General features: G+C 42.0%; 1 protein-coding gene across 5 annotated transcripts in view; it reads left to right on the forward strand.

Moving 5' to 3' along the window:
- LOC135213515 (serine/threonine-protein kinase 10-like) overlaps positions 1–25,032 on the forward strand; it is a 230,948-nt gene that overhangs the window by 28,047 nt on the left and 177,869 nt on the right. For all 5 annotated transcript variants that reach the window (XR_010314149.1, XM_064247427.1, XM_064247428.1 and 2 more), the window contains exons 3-7: positions 3,404–3,568; positions 19,932–20,066; positions 20,231–20,294; positions 20,942–21,072; positions 23,017–23,150. Coding sequence is in view for 4 of the 5 variants with exons in the window: in XM_064247427.1 (XP_064103497.1) it covers positions 3,404–3,568; positions 19,932–20,066; positions 20,231–20,294; positions 20,942–21,072; positions 23,017–23,150 (629 nt within the window). In the remaining variant the exon portion in view is untranslated. The remainder of the gene's footprint in view (positions 1–3,403; positions 3,569–19,931; positions 20,067–20,230; positions 20,295–20,941; positions 21,073–23,016; positions 23,151–25,032) is intronic.

Genomic DNA, 25,032 nt, shown 5'->3' on the forward strand with positions numbered 1-25,032 from the left:
TCCCTGCTGACAAGATTCGTACAGGGAGTAAAGAATGTGAGGGCGGACAGACTCAGCAGGAGGAACCAGGTCCTTCATACAGAATGGACACTACACGAGGAAGTGTGTCTCGATCTCTGGTCTCTGTGGGGGACTCCTCATGTGGATCTCTTCGCAACATTCATTTCCAAAAGGCTCCCAGTTTTTTGCTCGGTCGTGGAAGATCCAAGAGCACTTATGGTAGACGCCTTTCTGCTAAATTGGTCTCGAGTAGACGTATATGCTTTTCCCCCATTCAAAATCCTGGGGTTAGTAATGAAAAAGTTTGTGGCGTCAAAGGAGACGAGGATGACGTTGATAGCCCCCTTTTGGCCGGCCCAGGAATGGTTCACGGAGGTGGTAGAGTGGATCGTAGACTTTCCAAGATCCCTCCCAAGAAGGACGGATCTTCTCAGACAACCACACTTCAAGAGCGGTACCATCAAAACCTCCCCGCTCTCGCTCTGACTGCCTTTCGACTATCGAAAGACTTGTCAGAGCGAGAGGCTTTTCTCGCGAAGTGGCAAGCGCGATCGCGAGAGCACGCAGAACCTCCACTACGAAAGTATACCAATCGAAGTGGGAGGTATTTAGAAGGTGGTGTAGATCCAAGAAGTTGTCCTCCTCCACTACCTCTATAGCGGAAATTGCTGATTTCCTGCTATTCCTGAGAGAAAAATCGCATCTAGCCGTATCCACAATAAAGGGATACAGAAGTATGCTCTCGGCTGTATTCAGGAATAGAGGATTAGATCTGGCAGATAATAAAGATCTCCACGATCTCATAAGGTCTTTTGAGACTTCAAAGTCTAAGGAACCAGTACCTCCGAACTGGAACCTAGACGTAGTCCTCAAGTTTCTGTCATCGGAAAGATTCGAACCTCCTCATCTGGCATCGTTTAGAGACATAAACCAGAAAATGCCTATTCCATTATCTTTAGCTACGGCAAAGAGAATTAGTGAATTACATGCTCTGCAGGATAAAGTAGGATTCAAGGGAGACTCGGCTATTTGCTCGTTTAAGACCCTGTTTTTAGCGAAAAACGAGAATCCCACGAATCCCTGGCCTAAGTCATTCGAAGTCAAAGGAATGTCGAGTCTCGTAGGCAGGGAAGCAGAGAGGTCTCTATGCCCTGTTAGAGCTCTGAAGTTCTACCTTCAGAGAAAGCATCAGATGGGAGGCTCTAGACAAGGTCTTTGGTGCGCGGTAAAAGACCCCACAAGACTGATGTCCAAGAATGCGCTGGCATTCTTTGTAAGAAACGTCATTACAGACGCTCATAAGGTCTGTCCTGACGAACAGTTACAACTGTTGAGAGTAAAAGCTCATGAAGTAAGAGCTGTAGCGACGTCTCTCTCGTTTCATAAGAATATGTCGCTTAAAAACATCATAGATACGACATTTTGGAGATGCAACTCAGTATTTGCATCTCATTACTTGAAAGACGTTCGTGTGACATATGAGAAGTGTTTTTTCTCTAGGTCCTTTCGTATCGGCGGATACGATTTCTGGGTACGGGAGCCGGACACCAATCCCTTAATTGTATATACTTTTCTTCTTTTTGGATATGGTCTGGGGTCTCTTCGAACAATGGAGGACTTGGTTTAGCACGGGCGGCCGTCTATGTTGTTCAGTAAGAGACTCTTGTCATGTCCAATTAGATGAGTATAATTTTTTTTTTTTTTTTTTTTTTTTTTTGAAAATTATGTATGTGTGCGTAGTGGTTTTGAGTTCCGGTTGTTGTGATGAGTTCGGGGATAACTCGGAGCAATCCTTAGTTCTAACATATGGTTAGGATCAGGTGGTCGGGATTGGTTGTGTGCTCCTTCATAAGGTGTATTGTCATATAAGTGGATCAGCACCCATTGACAAAGTCCTTTTAGGCTCTGCCGAGTAAGCGGATAAGACCCTTCGGCAGACCCACAAGAACTCTTGGCCATAGATCATATATCTCGCTAAAGTTTCTTGAGGTGATGCTGACTACTGGGCAAACACCCACGAAGTCTACCACCTATCAGGTAGGAAACCAAGGTTTTATTTATACCTACAACATATGTTGTTTACCTGTCTATTCCATATAGAAGCTGTCTCTTACCCTCCACCGAAGGGTGCCAATCAGCTATGTATATATCTGACAGGTAAGTTGATTGTATGAAAATGATATTGTTATGTTACAATAAAGTTTCATACATACTTACCTGGCAGATATATACAATTAAAAGCCCACCCAGCTCCCTGCAGGAGACAGGTGGAAGAGAGAAAATATGATAGAAAACGGGGATGGTTCCTAGTCCTGCCGCCCAGGGCAGGCCGGTAGATCACCTGACCTACCTGTAGCGAGTGGCGCGAAATTTGAATTTCTGTCGGGGACGACGGAGTCTTAGCTATGTATATATCTGCCAGGTAAGTATGTATGAAACTTTATTGTAACATAACAATATCATTTTTAGCTGCCGCATGAGTTAGAAACTATAACTATGTAACTACTTAGTGAGTATGTTCATAAAACTTTATTTTATTATAAAAATGTCATTTTCTTGATGGTTTTTCATGCTTGGTGGCCATATCCTCTGGATGACAAGCTAATGCTATATTGAATAAGATTTTACAAAAAAGTAATAAATTTGAAATACAGTAACAAATTTGGATCAAATCCTCATTGGGAGTGCATTACTTGAAAGATGCTTGTAGTATAATATGTAAAAAAGTTTAAGGAAAAGATGGTGAATGATAATAAGAAACTTGACCACAGTGTAATACCATTTTATTGGGAAAATATATTGTGACAACTGGAAAATGGAGCATGAATAAGTTGCAGATTGGAGAGCCAAGTAGGAACAAGTTTAAAGAGCAAAAATAAGTAGAGGGTAAAAACTCGAGACTCATCAGTACTTACACACTACATCACATAAGACTGGCTGTAAGTTGTATGCCTCAATAGATGCTATACAGATTGTTTTTAGTTAAGTTTAATGTATGCATTTTGCACATAATGTAGTTCCAAACACTAGAATCACTGTTTAGGAAATGACAGTATAGAATTATGTACAGAGATTTTTAAATTTCTGTACAATTGTTTGGGCACAATGACTTATAACAGTAAAAATGTACTGGTAGTTAAACTATAGTGTATATCTTTTACTAGAGAAAGACCATCCATGTCATTAGGCTAAGTTTTGTGTAAAAATGCTCTTGCTGCTACATGGAACTGAAATGTAGTTAAAATAAAATCTTTGAAGGCTTTGGCTATGGATTATCCTGTCAGGTATTATTGTCAAAACAGCAATTTAAAGGTTTGTTGATTGGGGTTAAAATTGATTGTGTTGTATTTTTTGTCAGCTATGTTTAAACTGATAAGATTAATCTTTGACCCCTCTTTCTCAGGCAATGCATCGGGAGACGAACCTCTCTGCGGCTCTCAAACAAGTCGCTCTAGAAGCTGATGAGGATCTTGAAACATTTATGGTTGAAATTGATATTCTTTCTGAATTTAAGCACGAAAATATTGTTAAACTTATCGAAGCTTACCACTTTGAAGGAAAGTTATGGGTAAGATATACGATTCTATTCCCTCATTGGTTTTTTGGTATTCTGTTGTAGGTACACTTAACCTTACTGCAAAGTACCTTAGTCATGTTTTGGCATGTTCATTGAAATAAATTGGTATGTTTTTGATTGATTAATGTGTCAAAGAAAAAATCAAGTAGAATTCCACATTTAACCTATCAGGTTTCAGTGGCCTGTTTTGTCTCCAGCATGCCTCATACATTACAGTTTCTCACTCTCTCAATAATAATTTGCTATGGTTATGTATTTAAAAGTTATTTTTTATGGCAGAATATTTCTATCAAATACACTTTGAAGCTGAATTTTTAAATTTAGAATATGTTTGAAAGGCTGTTCTAATTGAGTAAAAACAGAAAGGAATGAGGTTAAGTTAGCTGCCAATGTAAATTCCAGAGTGAAATAAAAAATTTCCTCAAAAACTAAGATCCAATGAGTATGTTTTTAAGTGGCAGATACTTGAACAAATTCCTCCTGGCAATGTGCAGTTTATGGTTTAGGTACATTTGATACATGTAAGATGAAAGGTAGAAAATGGAAGTTTACTTATAGGTGTACAGGTCAAGAAGAACTAACTTGATAGTGTGGTTTCTTTTTGCTAACTGTCTGTATTTATTCCACATGTTGTTAGTTATTCCCCAAAATATTTTGAATAGATTTGAAATTTTTTGCCATTTTTAGGCTAATGTAATAAACAGGAACTGTTGGAAACTACTGGATATAAATAATTATGCATCGTTAGAATTTAAAAGGGTTAACAGACTTCAAGGGCCTTAGATGCCAAATAACAATTTTGTACATGAACTTTCCTGTCAGACATATACTTAGCTTACGTCTCTGACGTCGCGACAGAATTCAAAACTCGCGGCAAACGCGACAGGTAGGTCGGGTGATCTACCTTACCCGCCGCTGGGAAGCGGGTGTAAGAACCAACATACCTTTCTTGCCAGATTTTTTCTGTCGTCGGTGTCGACTACACCTGTTGTCGGTACCTCTTGACAGTTGGATTCTTTTCTCGTTTTTGCCCTGGATTGTTTCTACGGACTTTTGGTGAAGTACGTGATCTTTTGGCCTGGCATTCGCAATTTGTGGACCGTTATTTGACTTTTCTTTGGATTTTTCTTTGGATTCATGATGTCTGATGTTAATACTAAGAAAACTGCTATGTTCAGAGTTTGTTGTATGACTGAGTGTAAGGTGAGGCTTTCGCACACAGTATGTTTGAAGTGTAGAGGGAATGAATGCACCTTTAATAACCCTTGTAACGAATGTGAAAAGCTGAATGAAGATGAATGGAAGTCTTTGTCTTCCTACTTGAGGAAGCTTGAAAAAGATAAAGTTAGGAAAGCTTCTTCTAGGAGCAGTAGTAGATCTCGTATTAGCGAGTTGGATGTAGATAATCCTATTTTAGAAGTAGCTCCTTTGTCAGTTTCAGCTCCTGCTCCCTGCATCGAAGCCGAAGATGCGCCTTCGGAAGTGGCTTTCCAGGAAGCACCCCCCCCCCCCACCATTCGCAGCATGGAGATGAAAATTAAACATTTGGAAGGTAAGAGTGATTCTAATAGTGAATTGTGCAGTGATCCCAGTGCAGTGGAGGGTGCGTCTGATCGGCTCCCTAATGCTTCCAGGCCTAGACCTCTTCCAGACTCCCAGTCCCAGTGAGGGGAAGGAAAGTCGAAAGCCGCAGGAAGGTTAGGGAGCATCCCCACCGGTCAGGCGTCCCCTCGGTAGCGCCTGTTGCTCGTTCCCAGGCTACCTTGGATCGCGCCAAGAGAGAAGTCTTCGGAAGCCTCGCGCCCTTCGAAGAGAGCCTGGAACACTCCCTGTGCCCTTCCCTCCAGCCCTGAAGTTTTTTCGGAAGAGCCTGAGGTGGAAGCGAAGAAACGGAAGAGATCTCTTGAGTATCGTTCCCCGAGCAGAGATCGAGCCTCGTCACCTGTTCAAGACTTTGGAAAATCTCCTGCAAGGGTGTTGGCTAGTCTTCAGGCACAGATTTCGGCTCTGGCTGATTCTCTTTGCTTGACTTCTCGTCGTAGGAAGGACGTCTCGCTGCCTGTAAAGAAGTCCAGGCTCCCCTCTCCCGACTCTCGCTATGCGACGGAAGCGGCTCACTCTTCTGGGCGTTCGGAGCCTCGCAGGAGGCTTTCTTCTTCGGACAAGATCCCGGCTTCGTCCAAGCGTCAGTCGCCTGACAGACAGGATTCCTTTGTTTCTCCTTCGGACAAGGAGCAGGCTTCTCGTAGGAGATCTTCGCCCTACAGACGCTCTTCTCGAGACAGAATCTCTCCCCTTAATAGGCAACAAGAGCCTAGTAGGCGCTACTCGCCTCGTAGCCGCACCTCGTCTCGCCTCCACTCTCCTGTTGATAAGCGCCCTAAATCGGACAGGCGCTCTTCGCTGGACAGGCGTCAAGAGCTTGTTAGGCGCGTTTCTCCTGGCAGGCGCTCTTCTCCTGACTTTCACTCTCCTCGAGTCAGGCGCCGAGATCCTAGCAGGCGCTTCTCCCCTTGTAGGCGCTCACCTAGTAGGCGCTCGTCGCCAGAGATCCTCTCTCCTCGGTTCAGGCGCCAAGAGCCTGGTAGCCGCTTCTCGTATGGCAGGCGCTGTTTGCCTGGTAGCCGCTCTCCTTTGGATAGGCGCCAAGAGCCTGATAGAAGTTTTTCTTCAAACAGGCGCTCTGCTCCTGACAGCCGCCTTACTCCTGTTAGGCTCCAAGAATCTGGAAAACGCACTCCTCAAGACAAGAAGGATTTTACAAGTAGGCACGTTTCTGAAGCTTTGTCTCCAAGACGTAAACGTCTTACTTCCTCTAGAGACTTTTATAAGGATAGTCGCGCCTCTAAGGATCATGAGGGTTCTTCAGCTCAGGAAGAACAGGATCCCTCAGAAGAAGAAGGACCAAAAGACTCCTCTGTTTCCTCCTATAAGAGGTTAACAGATTTGCTCCTGCAAGAGTTCGGAGATATCCTTTCTCCTGTGGCTCCTCCTTCTCCTCTTTCTTTATTCTCCACTTCGAAGACTTCGAAGGTTTCGTCTTGTGTAAGGATGAAACCTACTGTTTCCATGAAGAAGGCGCTTAGAGGTTTTGGGGAATGGCTCCTTTCTAAGGAAGAGAAAGGGAAGACTGTTTTCTCTTTCCCTCCGTCTAAACTGACTGGCAGATTAGGATTCTGGTACGAATCGGGCGAACCTTTAGGCCTCGCTCTCCCTTCGTCTGCGGACTCGGACTTCTCTTCATTGGTGGATTCGGCTCGTCGATCCGCCCTCCTGTCCGCCAAGACTACGTGGGGGATGAACGAACTTGACCACCTACTGAAGGGAATGTTCCGAGTCCTGGAAGTTTTCAACTTCCTTGATTGGTCTTTAGGAGTTCTGGCTAATAAGACCCAGACCCCGGATTCACTGTCTCCTGAAGATCTTAACTGCGTCCTCACTTGCATGGACAAAGCAGTGAGAGACGGCTCGAGTGAAGTCTCCTCACTGTTTGGAGCTGGAGTTATTAAGAAGCGGTCAGTCTACTGTTCGTTTCTCACTAAGGCAGTTTCACATGCACAAAGGGCCTCTCTTATGTATGCTCAACTCTCTCCTCTTCTTTTCCCCAAGAAAATTATTCAGGATGTCTCGAGTGCCCTATCAGCTAAGGCTACTCAGGACATGTTAGCCCAGGCGGCCAGGAAACCTCGCTCTGTCTTCCAACCCAAGGCCAAGAAAGAGACTCCTCTGAGGCAGGAGCCCTTTCGAGGAGGACCCGCTGTCAGAGGTTCTTCAACCAGAGGAACTAGACCTTTTAAGAGAGGTAAAACCTTCTCTAGGTCAGTCAGAGGGAAGAAATAGCGATCAAGGACTCCAGACATCAGTGGGTGCCAGACTACTGAAATTTGCCGACGTCTGGGCCCACAAAGGGGCAGACAATTGGTCCCTATCGATTGTCAGCAAAGGATACCTCATTCCCTTCTCGTCAAGACCACCATTGACGACAACTCCGAGGGAGTTGGTGGCCAATTACAAGGACCCCATCATGAATCAAGCCCTTTCTCTAGCAGTAGATCTCATGCTAGAGAAGGAGGCTATAGAACTAGTGAAAGATCCCCGCTCTGCGGGTTTTTACAACAGACTATTCCTAGTTCCGAAGAACTCAGGAGGATGGAGACCGGTTTTGGATGTAAGCGCCCTGAACGTCTTTGTGGAAAAGAGGAAGTTCGCCATGGAGACAACTTCCTCAGTGTTAGCGGCTCTTCGTCCAGGGGACTGGATGGTGTCACTAGACCTTCAGGACGCTTACTTTCATGTGCCGATCCATCCTTCTTCACGGAAGTATCTGCGATTCATGATGGGAGGAAACATCTTCCAATTCAAGGCCTTGTGCTTCGGCCTGTCGACTGCACCCCAAGTTTTCACGGGTTAATGAAAACGTGGCGCAGTGGCTACATTTGGAGGGAGTGAGGGTGTCGCTTTATCTCGACGACTGGCTAATCAGAGCAGAGTCTCAAGAAAGATGTCTGGAGGACCTTCAAAAGACCCTTACATTGGCAAGTTCTCTGGGACTTCTGGTGAACTTCCAGAAGTCTCAATTAATCCCCAGTCAAGAGCGGATCTATCTGGGGATTCGGATAGTTTCTCTGGCTTTTCGGGTTTTGTTTTTCCGTCGCCAGAGAGGATAGCTCGTTGCTACAAGAAACTAACGACCTTCCTAGAGAAAGATGCATGCACAGCGAGGGAGTGGATGAGTCTGCTGGGGACACTCTCCTCGTTGGAGCAATTCGTTTCTCTAGGAAGGTTGCATCTCAGGCCTCTACAGTTCTTCCTATACCAGAACTGGAGGCATCTCTCCCTAGATATGGAGTTCTCCTTCAAGATCTCAAGGGGAATCAAGAGGGACCTTCGGTGGTGGAACAACCCACTACGTTTTGTGTAAGGAATGTCCTCTTTACATGCCGACCCCAACCATGTGTTGTTTTCCGACCAGGTCGAAGCAGGTTGGGGAGCGACGCTCGGGACAAGAGAAGTGTCAGGCACCTGGAAGGGGGATCAGGTGTCCTGGCACATCAACAAGAAAGAGTTGATGGCAGTCTGGATGGCATTGAAAGCCTTCAAGCCCCACGTCCGAAATGCAGTAGTTCAGGTCAATTCGGACAACACAACAGCCTTGGCGTACATCACAAAAAACAGGGGGGGACATGGGGCAAACTCCTTCTCCCTGTACAAAACAGCAAGGGATCTTCTGCTGTGGTCTCAATCAAGGAAGATCAGTCTTCTCACCAGATTCGTACAGGGAGAAAGGAACGTCAGGGCTGACCTCCTGAGCAGGTAGAATCAACTCCTGCCTTCCGAGTGGACCCTCCACTCAGAAGTATGCCAAGACCTGTGGAGAAGATGGGGCTGGCCTCACATCGACCTCTTTGCAACAGCAAGGAACGCAAGGATCGAACTTTACTGCTCCCCGATATCAGACCCAGGAGCAGTATCAGTGGATGCGTTTCTCCTAGATTGGACAGGTCTAGATGTCTACGCCTTTCCCCCCTTCAAAGTACTGGGACAAACCCTCAAGAAATTTGCTATCTCGGAGATGACAAGAATGACGCTAGTAGCTCCGTTCTGGCCCGCCCAAGATTGGTTCACAGAGGTACTGGAATGGTTGGTGGACTTTCCAAGAGCACTTCCACAAAGACAAGATTTGCTCAGACAACCCCACTTCGACAGGTATCACAGAAACCTCCCTGCTCTCAATCTGACTGGCTTTCGACTGTCAAAAGTCTTGTCAGAGCGAAGGGGTTTTCGACAAAAGCTGCTAAGGCTATCGCCTCAGCTAGAAGACCTTCGACCCCTAAAGTCTACCAGTCGAAGTGGGACGTCTTTCGCCGGTGGTGCAGGAACCAGAAGTTTTCCTCTTCCAGTACCTCTGTGACTCAGATCGCAGATTTCCTAGTTTTCCTCAGAGAAAAATGCGGTTTGGCAGTATCTACCATCAAAGGATACCGGAGCATGCTGGCTGCAGTGTTCAGACATAGGAACTTAGATCTTTCGAATAACAAAGATCTGCATGATCTATTAAGATCTTTCGAAACTTCCAAGAAAACTTCGAACGAAGTTCCAAGTTGGAATCTGGACATGGTTCTTTGTTTCCTGAGGTCCTCTAGGTTTGAGCCACCACATTTAGCCTCCTTCAAAGATCTTACGAGGAAAGCTCTATTTCTCATGGCTCTAGCATCCGCTAAAAGGGTTATGAGATTCATGCCCTAGAAGGAATGGGTAGGTTTCAAAGGAGATTCCGTGGTTTGTTCCTTCCTTCCTTCGTTTTTAGCAAAGAATGAGAACCCTCAAATCCTTGGCCAAGGAGCTTTGAGGTTCGTGGAATTATCTGCCCTAGTAGGGGAAGAACCCGAAAGAACTCTTTGCCCTGTTAGGAGTTTAAGATACTACCTTCAGAAGAAGAAAACCCTTAAGGGCATTGAGGACAGACTATGGTGCTCTGTAAAGGACCCCAGCAGACCATTGTCGAAAAAATGCGCTGTCTTTCTTCATTAGAAGTCTTGTGAAAGAAGCACATAGGTCTTGTAATGAAGAACATTTCAAGCTCCTAAAAGTCAAGGCTCATGAAGTGAGAGCCATTGCCACTTCCTTGGCCTTTAATAAGAATATGTCTCTTCAGAATCTGATGAAAACTACATTCTGGAGATGTAATTCAGTATTCGCCAACCACTACCTAAAACGACGTTCAGTAATTACGTATATGACGAGTGCTTCGCATTAGGCCCGTACGTATCGGCGGATTCGGTGCTGGGGCAGGGAGCTGGAACATATCCTTAGTAGTTTTTTCCCTTGTTTTTGGTAATTGAGTTCATATGGTTGTATGAAAAATGATGCAGGTAGGCATCTTTTTTCGTTTCGTAATACTAATAACTTTAGTTTGGTTAGGTGATCGGATTTGGTTTGAAGCTCCCTGCGTTGGTAGTGGACAGGTTCTGTCATAGAAGAGGGCGAACCCCCATTGACATGATCCAACTTGGATTCTACTAAGTAAGCGGATATCAAGTCCCGTTAGTAGACCCAAAGAGTCTTTTCAGCTGTAGGTCACGCCCTCACTGTAGCTCTTATGGCTATGCAGACTAATAGACAGTATCTATGAAGTCTTCAGCCTAAACAGGTAAGAACCAAGGTTATTTTTATCCTACAACAGGTGTTGTTTACCTTTTCTTTGTTATTTTCTGTCTTGTACCCTCCACCAAGGTGTCAATCAGTTAAGTATATGTCTGACAGGAAAGTTCATGTACAAAAATGATATTGTTATTTTACAATAAAGTTTTGTACATACTTACCTGGCAGACATATACGATTGATGGCCCGCCCAGCCTCCCCTCAGGAGACAGGTATAAGAGAGAAAAAATCTGGCAAGAAAGGTATGTTGGTTCTTACACCCGCTTCCCAGCGGCGGGTAAGGTAGATCACCTGACCTACCTGTCGCGTTTGCCGCGAGTTTTGAATTCTGTCGTGACTTCAGAGACGTAAGCTAAGTATATGTCTGCCAGGTAAGTATGTACAAAACTTTATTGTAAAATAACATTTTATACATTCAACTTACCTGTCAGATATATACATAGCTTTTACTCCGTCGTCCGACAGAAATTCGAATTTCGCGGCACACGCGGCAGGTAGGTCAGGTGATCTACCCCCCCGCCGCTGGGTGGCGGGAATAGGAACCATACCCGTTTTCTAATTCATATTTTTTCTGTCGCTTGGAATGTAAACAACGTTTGCAGTTCCTCCTGATGGATTTTCGTGTTTCATCGCCATCGATCGTCTGGGCTAACTTTTACAGGGAAGTAATGGATCTTTGGTTCGGCATACGCTTTTGTTAACTTTTAGAATTTTTTTGATAAAATTAACTTCGAAAATTTAGAAGATTAGTGACGTGTAACTACCGAAGTTTTCGGTAGACACTCGTCCACTTTCACGGAAGTGAATTACATATACTTTCATGAAAGGGAATTACTTATATTTATTCATTAATACAAATAAGTGTTAGAGTTTGATTGAGGAAATGTATATCTTTCTTCCTAGTTGGGGAAGTCAGAAAAGTAACTATCCTTTAGAAGCTTTATTAGCTCTTGTGTTAACGAGCAATTATAGTAGTAACAGTACTAGTAGTTGTTGCATCCTCATCACCTTCTTACTCCGCAGAATCTACAATATCATATTTGCAAATTGTAGACTTTGGATATAGTTCGAATGCGAACTCTTAGAACGTAAGAAGTGAATATAGTGTTCCCCCATTACAATGGAGGGTGCGTCTGATCGGCTCTGTCTCGCTCTCAGGTCTAGACCTCTTCCAAGCTCACAAGCCCAGAGGAGAAGGAATGTCGAAAACGTAAAACCCGTAAGGAGGTTTCAGAGAATCCCCACCGGTCAGGCGTCCCCTCGGCAGGTTCTGTAGAGCGTCCCAGACTGCCAGGGATAGCCATTGGAAAGGCATCCTAAAACAGTGTTTCTCCCTTTTTATGTGTATGGTTCCTCGATGGATAGAAGAACTTCAAATGAATGAAATTGGCGAAGATCCTCGTATAATGCCTTCTGTAGAATTAATTTTCAAAATTAGAATGACATTAATCGATCCACCTTTCGGATTCAGGCGACGATTTAGCGCCTTCTAATATTAGAGATCATTCGATAATATTTGTGATAAAGTCATTGTTCGAACATTTTTTTTTTTTTCGCAACTAGACGAGAGCGCTATCCAATGGGGGTATGAAATTGTTATTTCAACATAAGATTCCCCATCGGTGCATTTTTAGATATAAATCTATTATGAATGAGAACGATTTAGATTGTTTGTCAATCGAATGAATTATATGGATCTCGTTGAGTGATAAAGCATATATGTATGACTTTTAAGCTTCTAGCTCCTACCATGCTTAGGACAAATCGCCTTAGGACTACGGTATGGCAAGGCATAGACACATACCGAAATTTATCTATAATGGTCAAGTGAAATCCTTACAAAATTTCCTAAATTAATACGGTTTACCTTAATGTAACAGTATTATAGAGGATTCTATTAAGCTAGAGTATGAGTTATATGATGCTATCGTGTCTTCGAGAAGTGATCGGAGAAGCATATCTTTATTGGTGGATTGAGAGTAGGATAGAACATTTTTCTTCGTGTTAGAAGAGGTTTCCATGAATTACCAGTACCCTTCTAGGACTTTCCTAGGAAGGAATAGGTTTAAAAGAATTGTTTTAGACGACACCTATTTAGTTTCTAGACTTGTTGAAGTCTCGTTAGCTTAATTATGCTTATATATATAAAAAAAAAAAAAACTTCCTGAAGTTCGATAATAATTTATAAGATTCCTTTATTTAATGGAGTAACTGGCAACTATGGAAAGGGAAGGCCAGACTGCTTTCGCTTTGAAGACCAACCAACGCAGTCGCAGTACCATCTTGTTCTCAGTCGTGAGAGGTCGTTTACAGCTCTCTCTCCTGCGGAATGGGATAACTAACCGTATCTCTTCCCTACAATCGTGGTCTTAGCCTCGGATTGAGGGAATACTGAAGCTATCATAAATAATATAGTGTCTGCCTTTTGTTAGGAATCTTTCAATAAGAAGGATATTACAACCTTTCAATGCTGTTTACCGTAGGTAACATGATTAAAGGATTCTAATGCAGCAGAACATGATATTATTTAATGCACTCATACTTACGAAAGCATGGCTTATTAGAATACATACTTAGTGAGAAGAGAGATGTAATAGAGATTCACTTCTAGACTACGGTATGGTTAAGTCTTTCGAAAAAGGACACAACCGTATTTAGAATCGGATATTGCGCAGAAGAGTTGTAGAGTCGGATGGGAAACATTCTTTTAGTGGAAATGGTTTCCCTGAATGGATTATACTACGTATATAATAGTTTTTCATAATAAGAATAGAATTAACATATGAAAGGGTGTCGGGTACCATAAAGCACAGATGTTCTGGCACATAACATAAAGATAATTAGTAGGAGGCGCCAGCCTGGCGCAGATGCGCCACCCTGGCGCGGGTTGCGCCGGCCTGCCGCAGGTTGCGCCGGCCTGCCGCAGGTTGCGCCGGCCTGCCGCAGGTTGCGCCACCCTGGCGCAAGTTGCGCCAGCCTGGCGCAGGTTGCGCCACCCTGGCGCAAATTGCGCCAGCTTGGTGCAATAAGCCTAGAGCACCATCCAAAATATTTCTCGTTTGAGCGAGTTATTAAATAAAAGCAATACAAGAATTTGCGAGTCCGTGAGAACCTCGATCGACGATAATAACTGTTTAAGTATGTCTAACATTTATTGCAAAGAGTTGTGAGAACCTGCGAGAAGTCTTCTTCATAGATCTCTTAGCAAGAAGAAGACGAACAGTCTTCCTGTAGACTGCTTCCTTTTCCTCAAACCATGCCATAAGGAATCATAAGCGCCAGCCAGACGCCTGGCTCTAACTAGAAATAATTAGTTAATAGATATTACCTTAGAGCAAATTATGCTTTCCTACATAGAGCTGCGGGAAGTTACTCAGTCCCTCGCACTGGAGTGGTCCCTTCTCGTTCAGGAAAAAAGGGGAGGGGTATATGGAAGAATTACCGAGGAGGATAAGAACTTCCCCTTCCGATATACTCGTATTAGAGGAAAATTGAGAAGAAACATCCAACTATGGAAGTACTGTAGAATTATAGGATTCTTACAGCACCTCTTCTTATTTTGATATCGAGATTTCCTGACCAAGGTTGCGAGTAATAGGCCATAAAGGCTCCAGCCAGGCTTTAACCAGGCGATAGGCGCCAACCAGGCGCGAGCGCCAGCTAGGCGCGAGGCGTCAGCCAGGCGCGAGCGCCAGGCTTTAACCAGGCGATAGGAGCCAACCAGGCGCGAGGCGTCAGCCAGGCGCGAGCGCCAACCAGGCGCGAGGCGTCAGCCAGGCGCGAGCGCCAGCCAGGCGCAAGATATCAGGATCTCCAATTTCTCAGTATTTGGAGATAGACTTTCCAAGAGTTTCCTCTTTGAGAACTGACACAGGATCAGTTTTTTCCTGACAGTGACACAAGTTGTCGCACAGGCGGCCATGGCCCTTGTCAGGATTAACTGAAATTGCGGAAGTCTCTAACAAGAACAGACTTCTCATGTCAGGTAACATAGTGGTCGCGTGAGCGACTTCTTTCCTGGCAAGAGGAGTTGTTTTGGGAGAAACTCTTTTTGCCAGATCAACCCTCTACTGACAATTATTCTAGATATCGCACAGGCGAACTTAGTACGTGTCAGGATAAGTGGGTTCTTCTGCTTTATAGACCTTTACATGGTGAAGAGAACTGATATCTTTAGAGGTCTCATCGCTTTCCTCAACCTTATGAGACAAGGGATAGAAAATATATCGGACTCATAAGTTAATCTGGGTGCAGGTTTTAGAAAGACCTTGGCAACCCCTTTTTTATTGCACGTTTTGGCTAGTCCCTTGAACCATGCAGCTCCTCTTTCTCCTCCTTCATTGTTATTAACAGGATGGTATATTATCCTACTCCCATGTAAACATATAACAAGGAAGACCTTGTAATGTTTTGGTACTGGAAAAGACTCGTAGGAGCTCTCAGTATTGGGTGAGAGGCTCTTTCAAGTATCTGAACCGTACATTACGGCCTGATGTCCTAGGATAGGAATCTTGAATGATTCTCCTCGATCCTGGATCAGTTAGTAGGAGAATAGGATAATAATAATTTGTTTTGCAGAATAACGATGATAGAATTTTTCCATTCTCTCGTTGCCCAGGCACAAGGACAGGAAGAAAGAATATAAGAGAGAGGTAGCAATATACGCCATCTTTATGTTATAGAAAGGGGAATAAAATTTAGTCTTTTTCCCCTAAAAGATAAACTCTTTACAGAATGTAAGACAAAGGGCGTCAAAGAAAGAGAGGATATATGTTATGCCTCATTTTAGACTTAGTGAGGTTGGATTCTCAGAGGTCACATTCTTCTCACAGCAGGTTTTGGAAGTCTTTTCCAAGACAGTCTGAATATTCTTTCAACATCTATTTTAAATGGATCTTAACAACCTCTCCACTCTGAGTCTGTCTGCGTGCAGACTGACCAGAAGTGGACATGAATGAGAGGATGTTTCAAGGTAAATGACAGTAGTCATGGATAAGATATATAATTACTGTAGATCGTGCTTGAGGGAATGAGGAAACTGTCACCTCTTCCGATACCTCTGTGAACCACATAGCGTTTTTTTTTTTTTCTCCCCTTTCAGAGGGAAGAATTACCTTTGTATATATCTGCTATCAAAGAACGCAGTAAAAGGCTATACTCTGTCTCTATAAAGGGAATTGGAGATAGCAGAGCATTAAGATCTTCGGGATCTTACACAATACCTCTATACGACAAGACTTGGAGATCTTATAGTTACAATGGGATCCTATTTGGGCCTCAGATTCCGTGTTCTGACAAGATGGAACTGCTCCTCATCAATGTCTCTCTTGGTACTAATCGACCAAAAGGACGAGTGAGATTTTGGGCTTGGAATCTGGAATCAAATTCTAGAAAGACTCGGCAATGGGTTCCTGCCAGCATGGTATGTTTGGCAAAAGAACTATAACCAATTTTATTCCTGGATCAACGCTTTCAGATAAAGGATTCGTTGTCCAGGCAATGTATTTACGTTGTTATCTACAAAAGAAGATAAGATTTAACGTTTGCTGACAGTGTCTTTGGAATACGATGAGGGGCTCAAAACTACTTCCCAGAAGGTTCGAAGAGATATATTTTAAAGAGCTAGAAATCGGGAATCCTCCCAATTTCAGCTCAGAGTCTCCTTCCAAACTTCCAGGCCTCTTTCCCTGCCTTCGTGCAAGGATAGGGAAGATTTTGCAACGAGAGAACTCGTCAACATGTAGGAAGAGTGCTCGTTAGCAACTGAAGTATCAAGTATGATCCTCCTCGGAGGAGACTGGTCTCTCGGACTATTAGATTTCCTATCGTCTACTGGATGTAGTCGACTAAAATTACCTCCCCTTGTTGCAGAGGCCATAAGCTCAAAGTGAAAGAATTTCTTCCACCATTTTCCTTTCTCCTGATAAACGATTGTGGATGTTCGACTTTCGGACAATGTAGCGCCAATCAGGCGCCAAATGCCAAACAGGTGTAAAGACGCCAGAGCAAGACGTCCAATTAAACACTGTCATTGTCTGATGAGGGAGAAGGAGTAGGCCTCCAATCTGGCGCAGATGCGCTAGAGGCGAATGAATCAGGCAAATAAAGTGTCCGAGGTGGCATCGCCAGTTTTCATCTAGAGCACTTAACAAGCTCGAATCTCCAGCAAGTGGGGAGAAGTCAGCCAGGTGCTAGGAGCCAGCCAGGGCGCGAGGCGCCAGGCAAGCGAAGCACCAGCCAGACGCGAGGCACCAGCCAGGCGAGAGACCAGCCAGGCGGGAGACGCCAGGCAGACGAACCCACCGGACCAGCGCGAGACGCCCAGGCTGGCGCGAGGCACCAGCCAGGCGCTAGGCGCCAGCCGGCGCCTATACCCAGGCGGGGCGAGCTCCAGCCAGCGCGAGGCTCAGCCAGGCCGAGGCTCCACCAGGCGCGAGGCTCCAGCCAGGCGCGAGGCTCACCAGGCGCCGAGGCTCCAGCCAGGCGCGAGGCTCCAGCCGACCAGGCGCGAGGCCTCCAGGTCCCCCAAGCGCGGGCTCCAGTCAGGCGCGAGGTCCAGTCCAAGGCGGCTAGGCTCCAGTCCAGGCTCCGAGACTCCAGGTCAGCGTGAGGCCCCGGCGGCTAGCCAGGGGCGGTGCGCAGGCCAGGCGCGAGGCGCCAGTCAGCGCGAGGTTCCAGTCAGGCGCGAGGCTCCAGTCAGGCGCGAGGCTGCCAGTCAGGCGCGAGACGCCAGGCAGGCGTGAGGCGCCAGGCGCCAGCCAGGGGCGAGGGCGCCAGGCAGGCGCGAGGCGCCAGCCAGGGGCGAGGCGCAGCCAGGCTCTGGGCTTCATCTAGAAGAGATCTGTTGCAAAGAAAGCCCTGGTCTTCTTTGGAAGAGTGGAATCTCTAAAGCACTTCTTGAGTAACTTGACGTTTCCTTCAAACAGCTAAGAATTAAAACGCTTGAAGTGCGAGCTTTTAACAATTCTTGTTCTTTCCATAACATTATGTCGTGAGAGTCATATTAGCTGTATAACGGGAGATGCAACTCTGTGTTGACTTCTCTTTGCACGAAGGAGATCAAGTGGGCCTATGAGAGATCCTTCTCTCTTTGTTATACGTGTCCACGGATGCGTTGCTGGGATAGGTAGCCGACACTGATCCTTAACTAGTGAATTAAAATTTTTTTATTTTTTATTTTTTATTTTTAACATAAGTGTATTATTTTCTGGGGTTATTTGAAATGAGTTTGGGGATAGCTCTTTTCAAATTAAGCACAAACCCTCGTGTTAGGATCAGGTGATCGGGATCGGTGTTGTGCTCCTTAAATTATGCCAATAGGCATTGGTGTATTGTCATGTAAGTGGATAAGACCCCATTGACAAATGACCACTAGATTCTGTCAAGTAAGTGGATAAGACCCCATTGACAGATCTACAAGAACTCTTAGCCATAGGTCACATCTTCGCTGAGGCTCTTGAGACGAAGCAGACTACTAGCAATAGCTAGGAAGTCGACCCTTCGTCTAAACACATAGGAACCAAGGTTTTATTTATTTATTACCTACAACGTATGTTGTTTACCTGTATATTCAGTAATAGCTGTCTTTTACCCTCCACCAATGGTGTGAATCAGCTATGTATATATCTGACAGGTAAGTTGAATGTATAAAAATGATATTGTTATGATACAATAAAGTTTTATACATACTTACCTGGCAGATATATACAATTAAATGGCCCACCCAGCCTCCCCTCAGGAGACAGCTGGAAGAAAAAATATGAATTAGAAAACGGGTATGGTTCCTATTCCCGCCACCCAGCGGCGGGGGGGTAGATCACCTGACCTACCTGCCGCGTGTGCCGCGAAATTCGAATTTCTGTCGGACGACGGAGTAAAAGCTATGTATATATCTGCCAGGTAAGTATGTATAAAACTTTATTGTATCATAACAATATCATATATCATTTTTGCATTACTTTAGCTTTCTGTAACTTTTAACATAATATTACTGGTGGTAATTTGGGGAGTGGATTTAAGAATTTACTTTTGTATTTTAAGCAGCATTCACAAGTGAAGCTATAGATATAGTTTAGAGGTGGCAACAGGAAATTCGCAAAATATTCAGTTATGTTAAAAGAGTTGAATAGTGATAATATTTCAAGGCACATAGTTTCCTTAAGGAGCAATAAAGTGCATGTTAAAAGTATTCAAGATGTAAAGGGATACCAACCTGACAAATCATGTTCAAAGCATTATGACAGTGATGGTAATGAGATCAGACTGACTCTTAAAAGTAGTGTTGATCATTGTGTGTTAGAAACCAGACCATGTGATTCATTACAAGTTGACACTGTCATCCCATGATAATTTTTGGTGTCGAGTACCATCCACTTCCAGCTTACTTCTATATATATATATATATATATATATATTACTAAGTTCCACTTATCATGAATAGTTCAGCTAAGTTTCTTGCCAATTGTAGGTTTGGCTAAGCAGTATTTTGGCGCAAATTCAAGCGATGTTTTACCCACGTATTCACTAAGATGGAAGCTTGTTTTCAGAGTAATTTCCTAGTTTACCATCCTTAAATATTTTGTGAGAAAGATGCTTCAGTAAGGAATAGATTTTATGCAGGAATTACTGTATATTGATATTACAATTCTGTATTGTATGTTTTCAGTTTATGGTAATTGCCATTCTTGTGAATTTGCTCCCATAAGAGTTTCATGAGATTTGATGTGTCAGTTGCTAGCCTATTACGTACTTAAAGTATAGGAAATATGAAATGGACTTTGATGGGAGCGTGTTATGAAGTGGAGAAAAAGTCTCTCTCTCTTGACGAGTGGTTTTCGCGCTCGACTACCAATCCGGTGGTCCGAAGTTCGATTCTCGGCTCAGCCAACAGGGAATCAGAGGAATTTATTTCTGGTGATAAAAATTCATTTCTCCACACAATGTGGTTCAAATCCCACAATAAACTGTAGGTCCCATTGCTAGGTGACCATTTGGTTCTTAGCCACGTTAAAATATCTAATCGTTTGGGCCAGCACTAGGAGAGCTGTTAATCAGCTCAGTGGTCTGGTAAAACTAAGATAACTTAACTCACTCTCTCTCTCTCTCTCTCTCTCTCTCTCTCTCTCTCTCTCTCTCTCTCTCTCTCTCTCTGGATGATTCAGTATTGTATTTAATTTTTAAAATTGTATTTCAGATGTACTTGGAGTATTGCGATGGAGGGGCTATGGACACTATTATGCGGGATTTGGACAGGCCTCTTGCTGAACCACAAATTGCTTTCGTTTGCAAGCAGTTATGTGAAGCATTATGTTATATCCATGAAAACAAAGTAAGTGATTTACTGAATCCATTAGGAGTTTTTTTTTTTCCAGAGCTAATGAATTATGTGGTATTTGTATTTTTTAACAATTAGATTTTCATGAGTATATGTTCAACCTAGTTTGATACTTTTAACTTTGCTCCTAATGAGACACTATATATATTTTTTTTCAGGTGATACATCGGGACTTAAAAGCGGGTAATGTTCTTTTGACAATGGATGGAGGGGTAAAGTTGGGTAAGTTGTTAGATTTTTTGAGTTACTTTACTCAAATGTAAAGATATTAGTGATGCATTATGTACACATTATAATGATAAACAGCTTTTGAAGGAGTATAGAAGTAGAAGTTGCAGAAATTCTTGAGACAATCATTATTAAATGGAAAGGTATTTTTTTTTTTGACTAGGTGAGAATGAAGCTTATGAGAAATCCTTAGTTTTTTAAGATACGAAATTGGACTAAAAAGCCTTATTCTTGCCAAACCAAAGTAACATGGTACAAAGTATTGATCTTTTAGTATATCAATCAAGAAATTGATACTGTATGTGGTTTTGTAATTTAATAAAGATGGATGAGTTAATGGCCACTCTTAGCTTTTCTGCTTGTGTGTGAGACACAAGAAAGAACATTTTTGGGGACATTTGAAATGTTAGATAAGGGGTCAACATGGTTCAAGGTTATTTTTTATTAAAAACTTGTATAAAGACTTGATAATTAGTAGTTTTGAGGATTTAACTTGATAGCAAACTTGTAAATATTTTGATTATTTCAGAGATTTATATGTTCAGAATTCATTAAATTGCCCAGTGCTTTATGATTTAGATATTTACAGACTTTTGGAAAAATTTTCTGTTTTGATTCATTCTTTTAAATTTGTTTCTCAGCTGACTTTGGTGTGTCTGCGAAAAACAAGAACACATACGACAAGAGGGGCACTTTCATTGGGACGCCCTATTGGTTAGCACCGGAAGTGATATTGTGCGAAACCTTTATTGATGCCAAATATGATTATAAGGTAATCTTTAGATGGTTTAAATACTGTCTGAAAGGTTTGGAAAGAAGTTCAGCCAAATTTTGAATCTAAAGGTGAACAGTAGCCAAAAACAATATAGTACATTATGTTATGAGAGGTAGCCAGGTAGTCAAAACTTGCCAGCCAAGGTGATCTTTGTTCTTTTAGGCTTGGCTCTTATAATTGTATTATTCTTCCCTCATGATACCTTATTTTCTTTTTTCACTTAACTTTTTGTCTTCTAATATTCAAGTAAATGCAGTTAATAGGTATATTTTTACTAGCGATTGACACTAAGAAAAATGGTTTCTATTTACTTGTGATTTTTTTTACTTGCTTTAAACTTTTTCCTGAGACTATCCTTACGCAGACACCTTTTTCTAGTGCACTAATTTTCCCCTTTGTTACCCTTTTGATTTGTCATTCAGTCACATCTTCTATGGGTTCCCTGAATTTGAAAGCTTTAAAACAGTTTGCCCCAGTATGACTTTATTTTTGGGGCCTTACTTGCACCTTGAATTCTCATACTTAGAGAACTCACTTGCAACTGTCCCTTAGTCATCTGCAACAAATTTCGATGCTGGGAGTATTTCAGTTGCATCAATAGATCTGATGTCATGAAATTCATCCTGCTAACCCTCTTGTAAGGCATTGGCTTGTGTCCCTGCCTCTGTCTTCCTTTTAGTCATCTTCAAGAATGAAATTATGGTTCTTGCACATGTACATGCCTTGCATGTACCAGAGTTCATGGTGATGCTTGTATTTGGTAGAGATGTTACACACGTCTGTAGGGACTTATTTCATCTATTCTATCTAACTAACTTCTTTCTTATGTTATGTGATTAAAAGTTGCTGATGTTGAACAAGAGGATTCCCTTAATCTATAGTCACTACTATGCCTTTGACATGCCAGCACTCCTGCCTTCATATATGACTTCTTAGGGCTTTTTTGTATTGGAGTTGAATGTCTTGGCTTTTGCTGCTCCCCTGACAAAACTTTAGTAGGACTTTAATTTACACAAAGATTAATATTTGCATCAATAGATCTGATGTCATGAAATTCATCCTGCTAACCCTCTTGTAAGGCATTGGCTTGTGTCCCTGCCTCTGTCTTCCTTTTAGTCATCTTCAAGAATGAAATTATGGTTCTTGCACATGTACATGCCTTGCATGTACCAGAGTTCATGGTGATGCTTGTATTTGGTAGAGATGTTACACACGTCTGTAGGGACTTATTTCATCTATTCTATCTAACTAACTTCTTTCTTATGTTATGTGATTAAAAGTTGCTGATGTTGAACAAGAGGATTCCCTTAATCTATAGTCACTACTATGCCTTTGACATGCCAGCACTCCTGCCTTCATATATGACTTCTTAGGGCTTTTTTGTATTGGAGTTGAATGTCTTGGCTTTTGCTGCTCCCCTGACAAAACTTTAGTAGGACTTTAATTTACACAAAGATTAATATTTGTATGCTAGCTAACTCTCCTAAAGATTATTGCCTCCTCATAATGTTTGTTTGTGTCAGTCAAAATCTTTAGTGATATTTCTCTCCCTATCTATTGCCAATCATTGGAAATCTCTTGTGTGCTTCTGTTTTGCTTATTTGAAATCTCATATTTATTGAGAGGTGGATTTATCACTTTCTCTTCAAAGTGTCACATTTTCTTCCTTATGTACTTGTTTACATCATGCCAGTTCTAAATTGACATTGAGAAAATGAAAGAATAGCATACTTTAATAACTTTCAGTAATATATTATTTGGTTATTTGATCAGCTCAATTTCAGTAGAATTGAATTGAACATTTTGTCTAATCCAAGTTTATAACAGTAAGAAAGTTGTGATTGCTCTAGTATATAGATTAAAAATTATAAGTGTCTCTTTATGCCAATGTATTTAATTGTATATCTGTATTTTGATGTCATATGCAGTTTTTTTTTCTAGGCTGATGTATGGTCTCTTGGCATCTCTCTGATAGAGTTTGCACAGATGGACCCGCCAAATCATGATGTTTCGCCCGTCCGTGTTATGCTCAAAATTCAGAAGTCAGAACCTCCAAGACTAGATTACCCTTCCAAGTAAGTTTTAAATTTGAACTTTACAGAAGTTTATAGCGGAAAAGTAAAGAGATAAGTGGAAGTTATGAAAAGAGTTTGTGCTAGTGACATGCCAGATGTGGCCATGGAGGACATACAAGCTTAACCAGCTTGATAATTAAATGTTTTGATACAATTACATTCTCTTTGTTGTTGTTATCGGAAGTGTCATTATGTCCTCCAAGTGAATGACATAAGGATTATTTTCCCCGTTGCCATCAAAATTGAAAGGTAATTATATGTTTGTAACAAGTACAAATCTTTGTTCTTTACATAGAATTTCTCTTATCGATGTGAGCTGAATCCTGTATAAAGAAATTCAGGTTTGAATGTTAGAAAAGATATATAAATTACTTGTAAAATTTGCTATTAACCCTTAAACGCCGACTGGACGTATTTTTACGTCGACATTTTTTGTCTCTCGGGTGCCGACTGGACGTATTTTACGTCGACATACGAAAGTTTTTTTAAAATTCGCGGAAAAATACTTTTAGGCCTACCAGCCGAAACTCTTGAATCACGCGCCTTGGGGGATGCTGGGAGTTCACGGATCAAGGTGTTGTTTTGTTTTTACAATCGTTACGCAGGCGCGCAGCGCGAATTTCTTTCTTGCTGCACTAAAAAGTTATCTGTGACACATCTCTGAAATTATTTCGTCACTTTGACATAATTTTTGTACCATTTTAAATTAGCCGTTACATAGAGTATTATATATGAAAATGTGGCGCATTTTTATGTAGAATACAACAAAAAAATACTCATGATTGTAGCTTTTATCAGTTTTAAGTATTTTCATATAAATACGATAAGTGCCAAAATTTCAACCTTCGGTCAACTTTGACTCTACCGAAATGGTCGAAAAACGCAATTGTATGCTAAAACTCTTATATTTTAGTAATATTCAATCATTTAACTTAATTTTGCAACTAATTGGAAGTGTCTAGCACAATATCCCCTTTCGATTATGGTGAATTTATGAAAAAACTTTTTCCTTACGTCCGCGCGGTAACTCTTCGAAAATAATCATACATGCGATTGTGGTAATGTTTGCACCATTTTAAATTAGCCGTTACATAAAGTTTTATATATGAAAATGTGCGCAATTTCATGCACAATACAACTAAAACAACCCATGGTTGTAGCTTTTATCAATTTTGAAATATTTTCATATAAAAAATGATAAGTGAAAAATTTTCAACCTTCGGTCAATTTTGACTCTACCGAAATGGTCGAAAAACGCAATTGTAAGCTAAAAACAAAACGCCTATATTCTAGTACTATTCAGCATTTAACTTCATTTGCAACAAATTGGAAGTCTCTAGCACAATATTTCGATTTATGGTGAATTTATGAAAAAATAACATTTTCTTTACGTCCGCGCGGTAGCTCTTCCGAAAAAATCATACGTGCGATTGTGGTAATGTTTGCACCATTTTAAATTAGCCGTTACATAAAGTTTTATATATGAAAATGTGCGCAATTTCATGTATAATACAACAATAAATAGTTGAAGGTTGTAGCTATTCTCATTTTCGAAATATTTGCATATAAATCACCGATAAATAGAAAAAAAAACCACGTTCGTTCAAATTTGACTCTACCGAAATGGTCGAAAAAAACGCAATTGTAAGATAAAACTCTTACAGTCTAGTAATATTCAGTCATTTATCTTCCATCGTGAAACAAATTCGAAGTCTCTAGCCATATTTAAATTTATGGTGAATTTAAAAAAAAACTTTCCTTCCCTCCGCGCGCGGATTCTCCGCCACAAATCTCCGAAATGCGTAAGTCCCATTCTCGGAATATTTGCTCGTTTCATATTAGGCATTTCATAGAGTTTTATATATGAAAATGTGCGCAATTT

Source organism: Macrobrachium nipponense, chromosome 43, assembly GCF_015104395.2.
Source record: "Macrobrachium nipponense isolate FS-2020 chromosome 43, ASM1510439v2, whole genome shotgun sequence".
Classification (NCBI taxonomy): Eukaryota; Metazoa; Arthropoda; class Malacostraca; order Decapoda; family Palaemonidae; genus Macrobrachium; species Macrobrachium nipponense.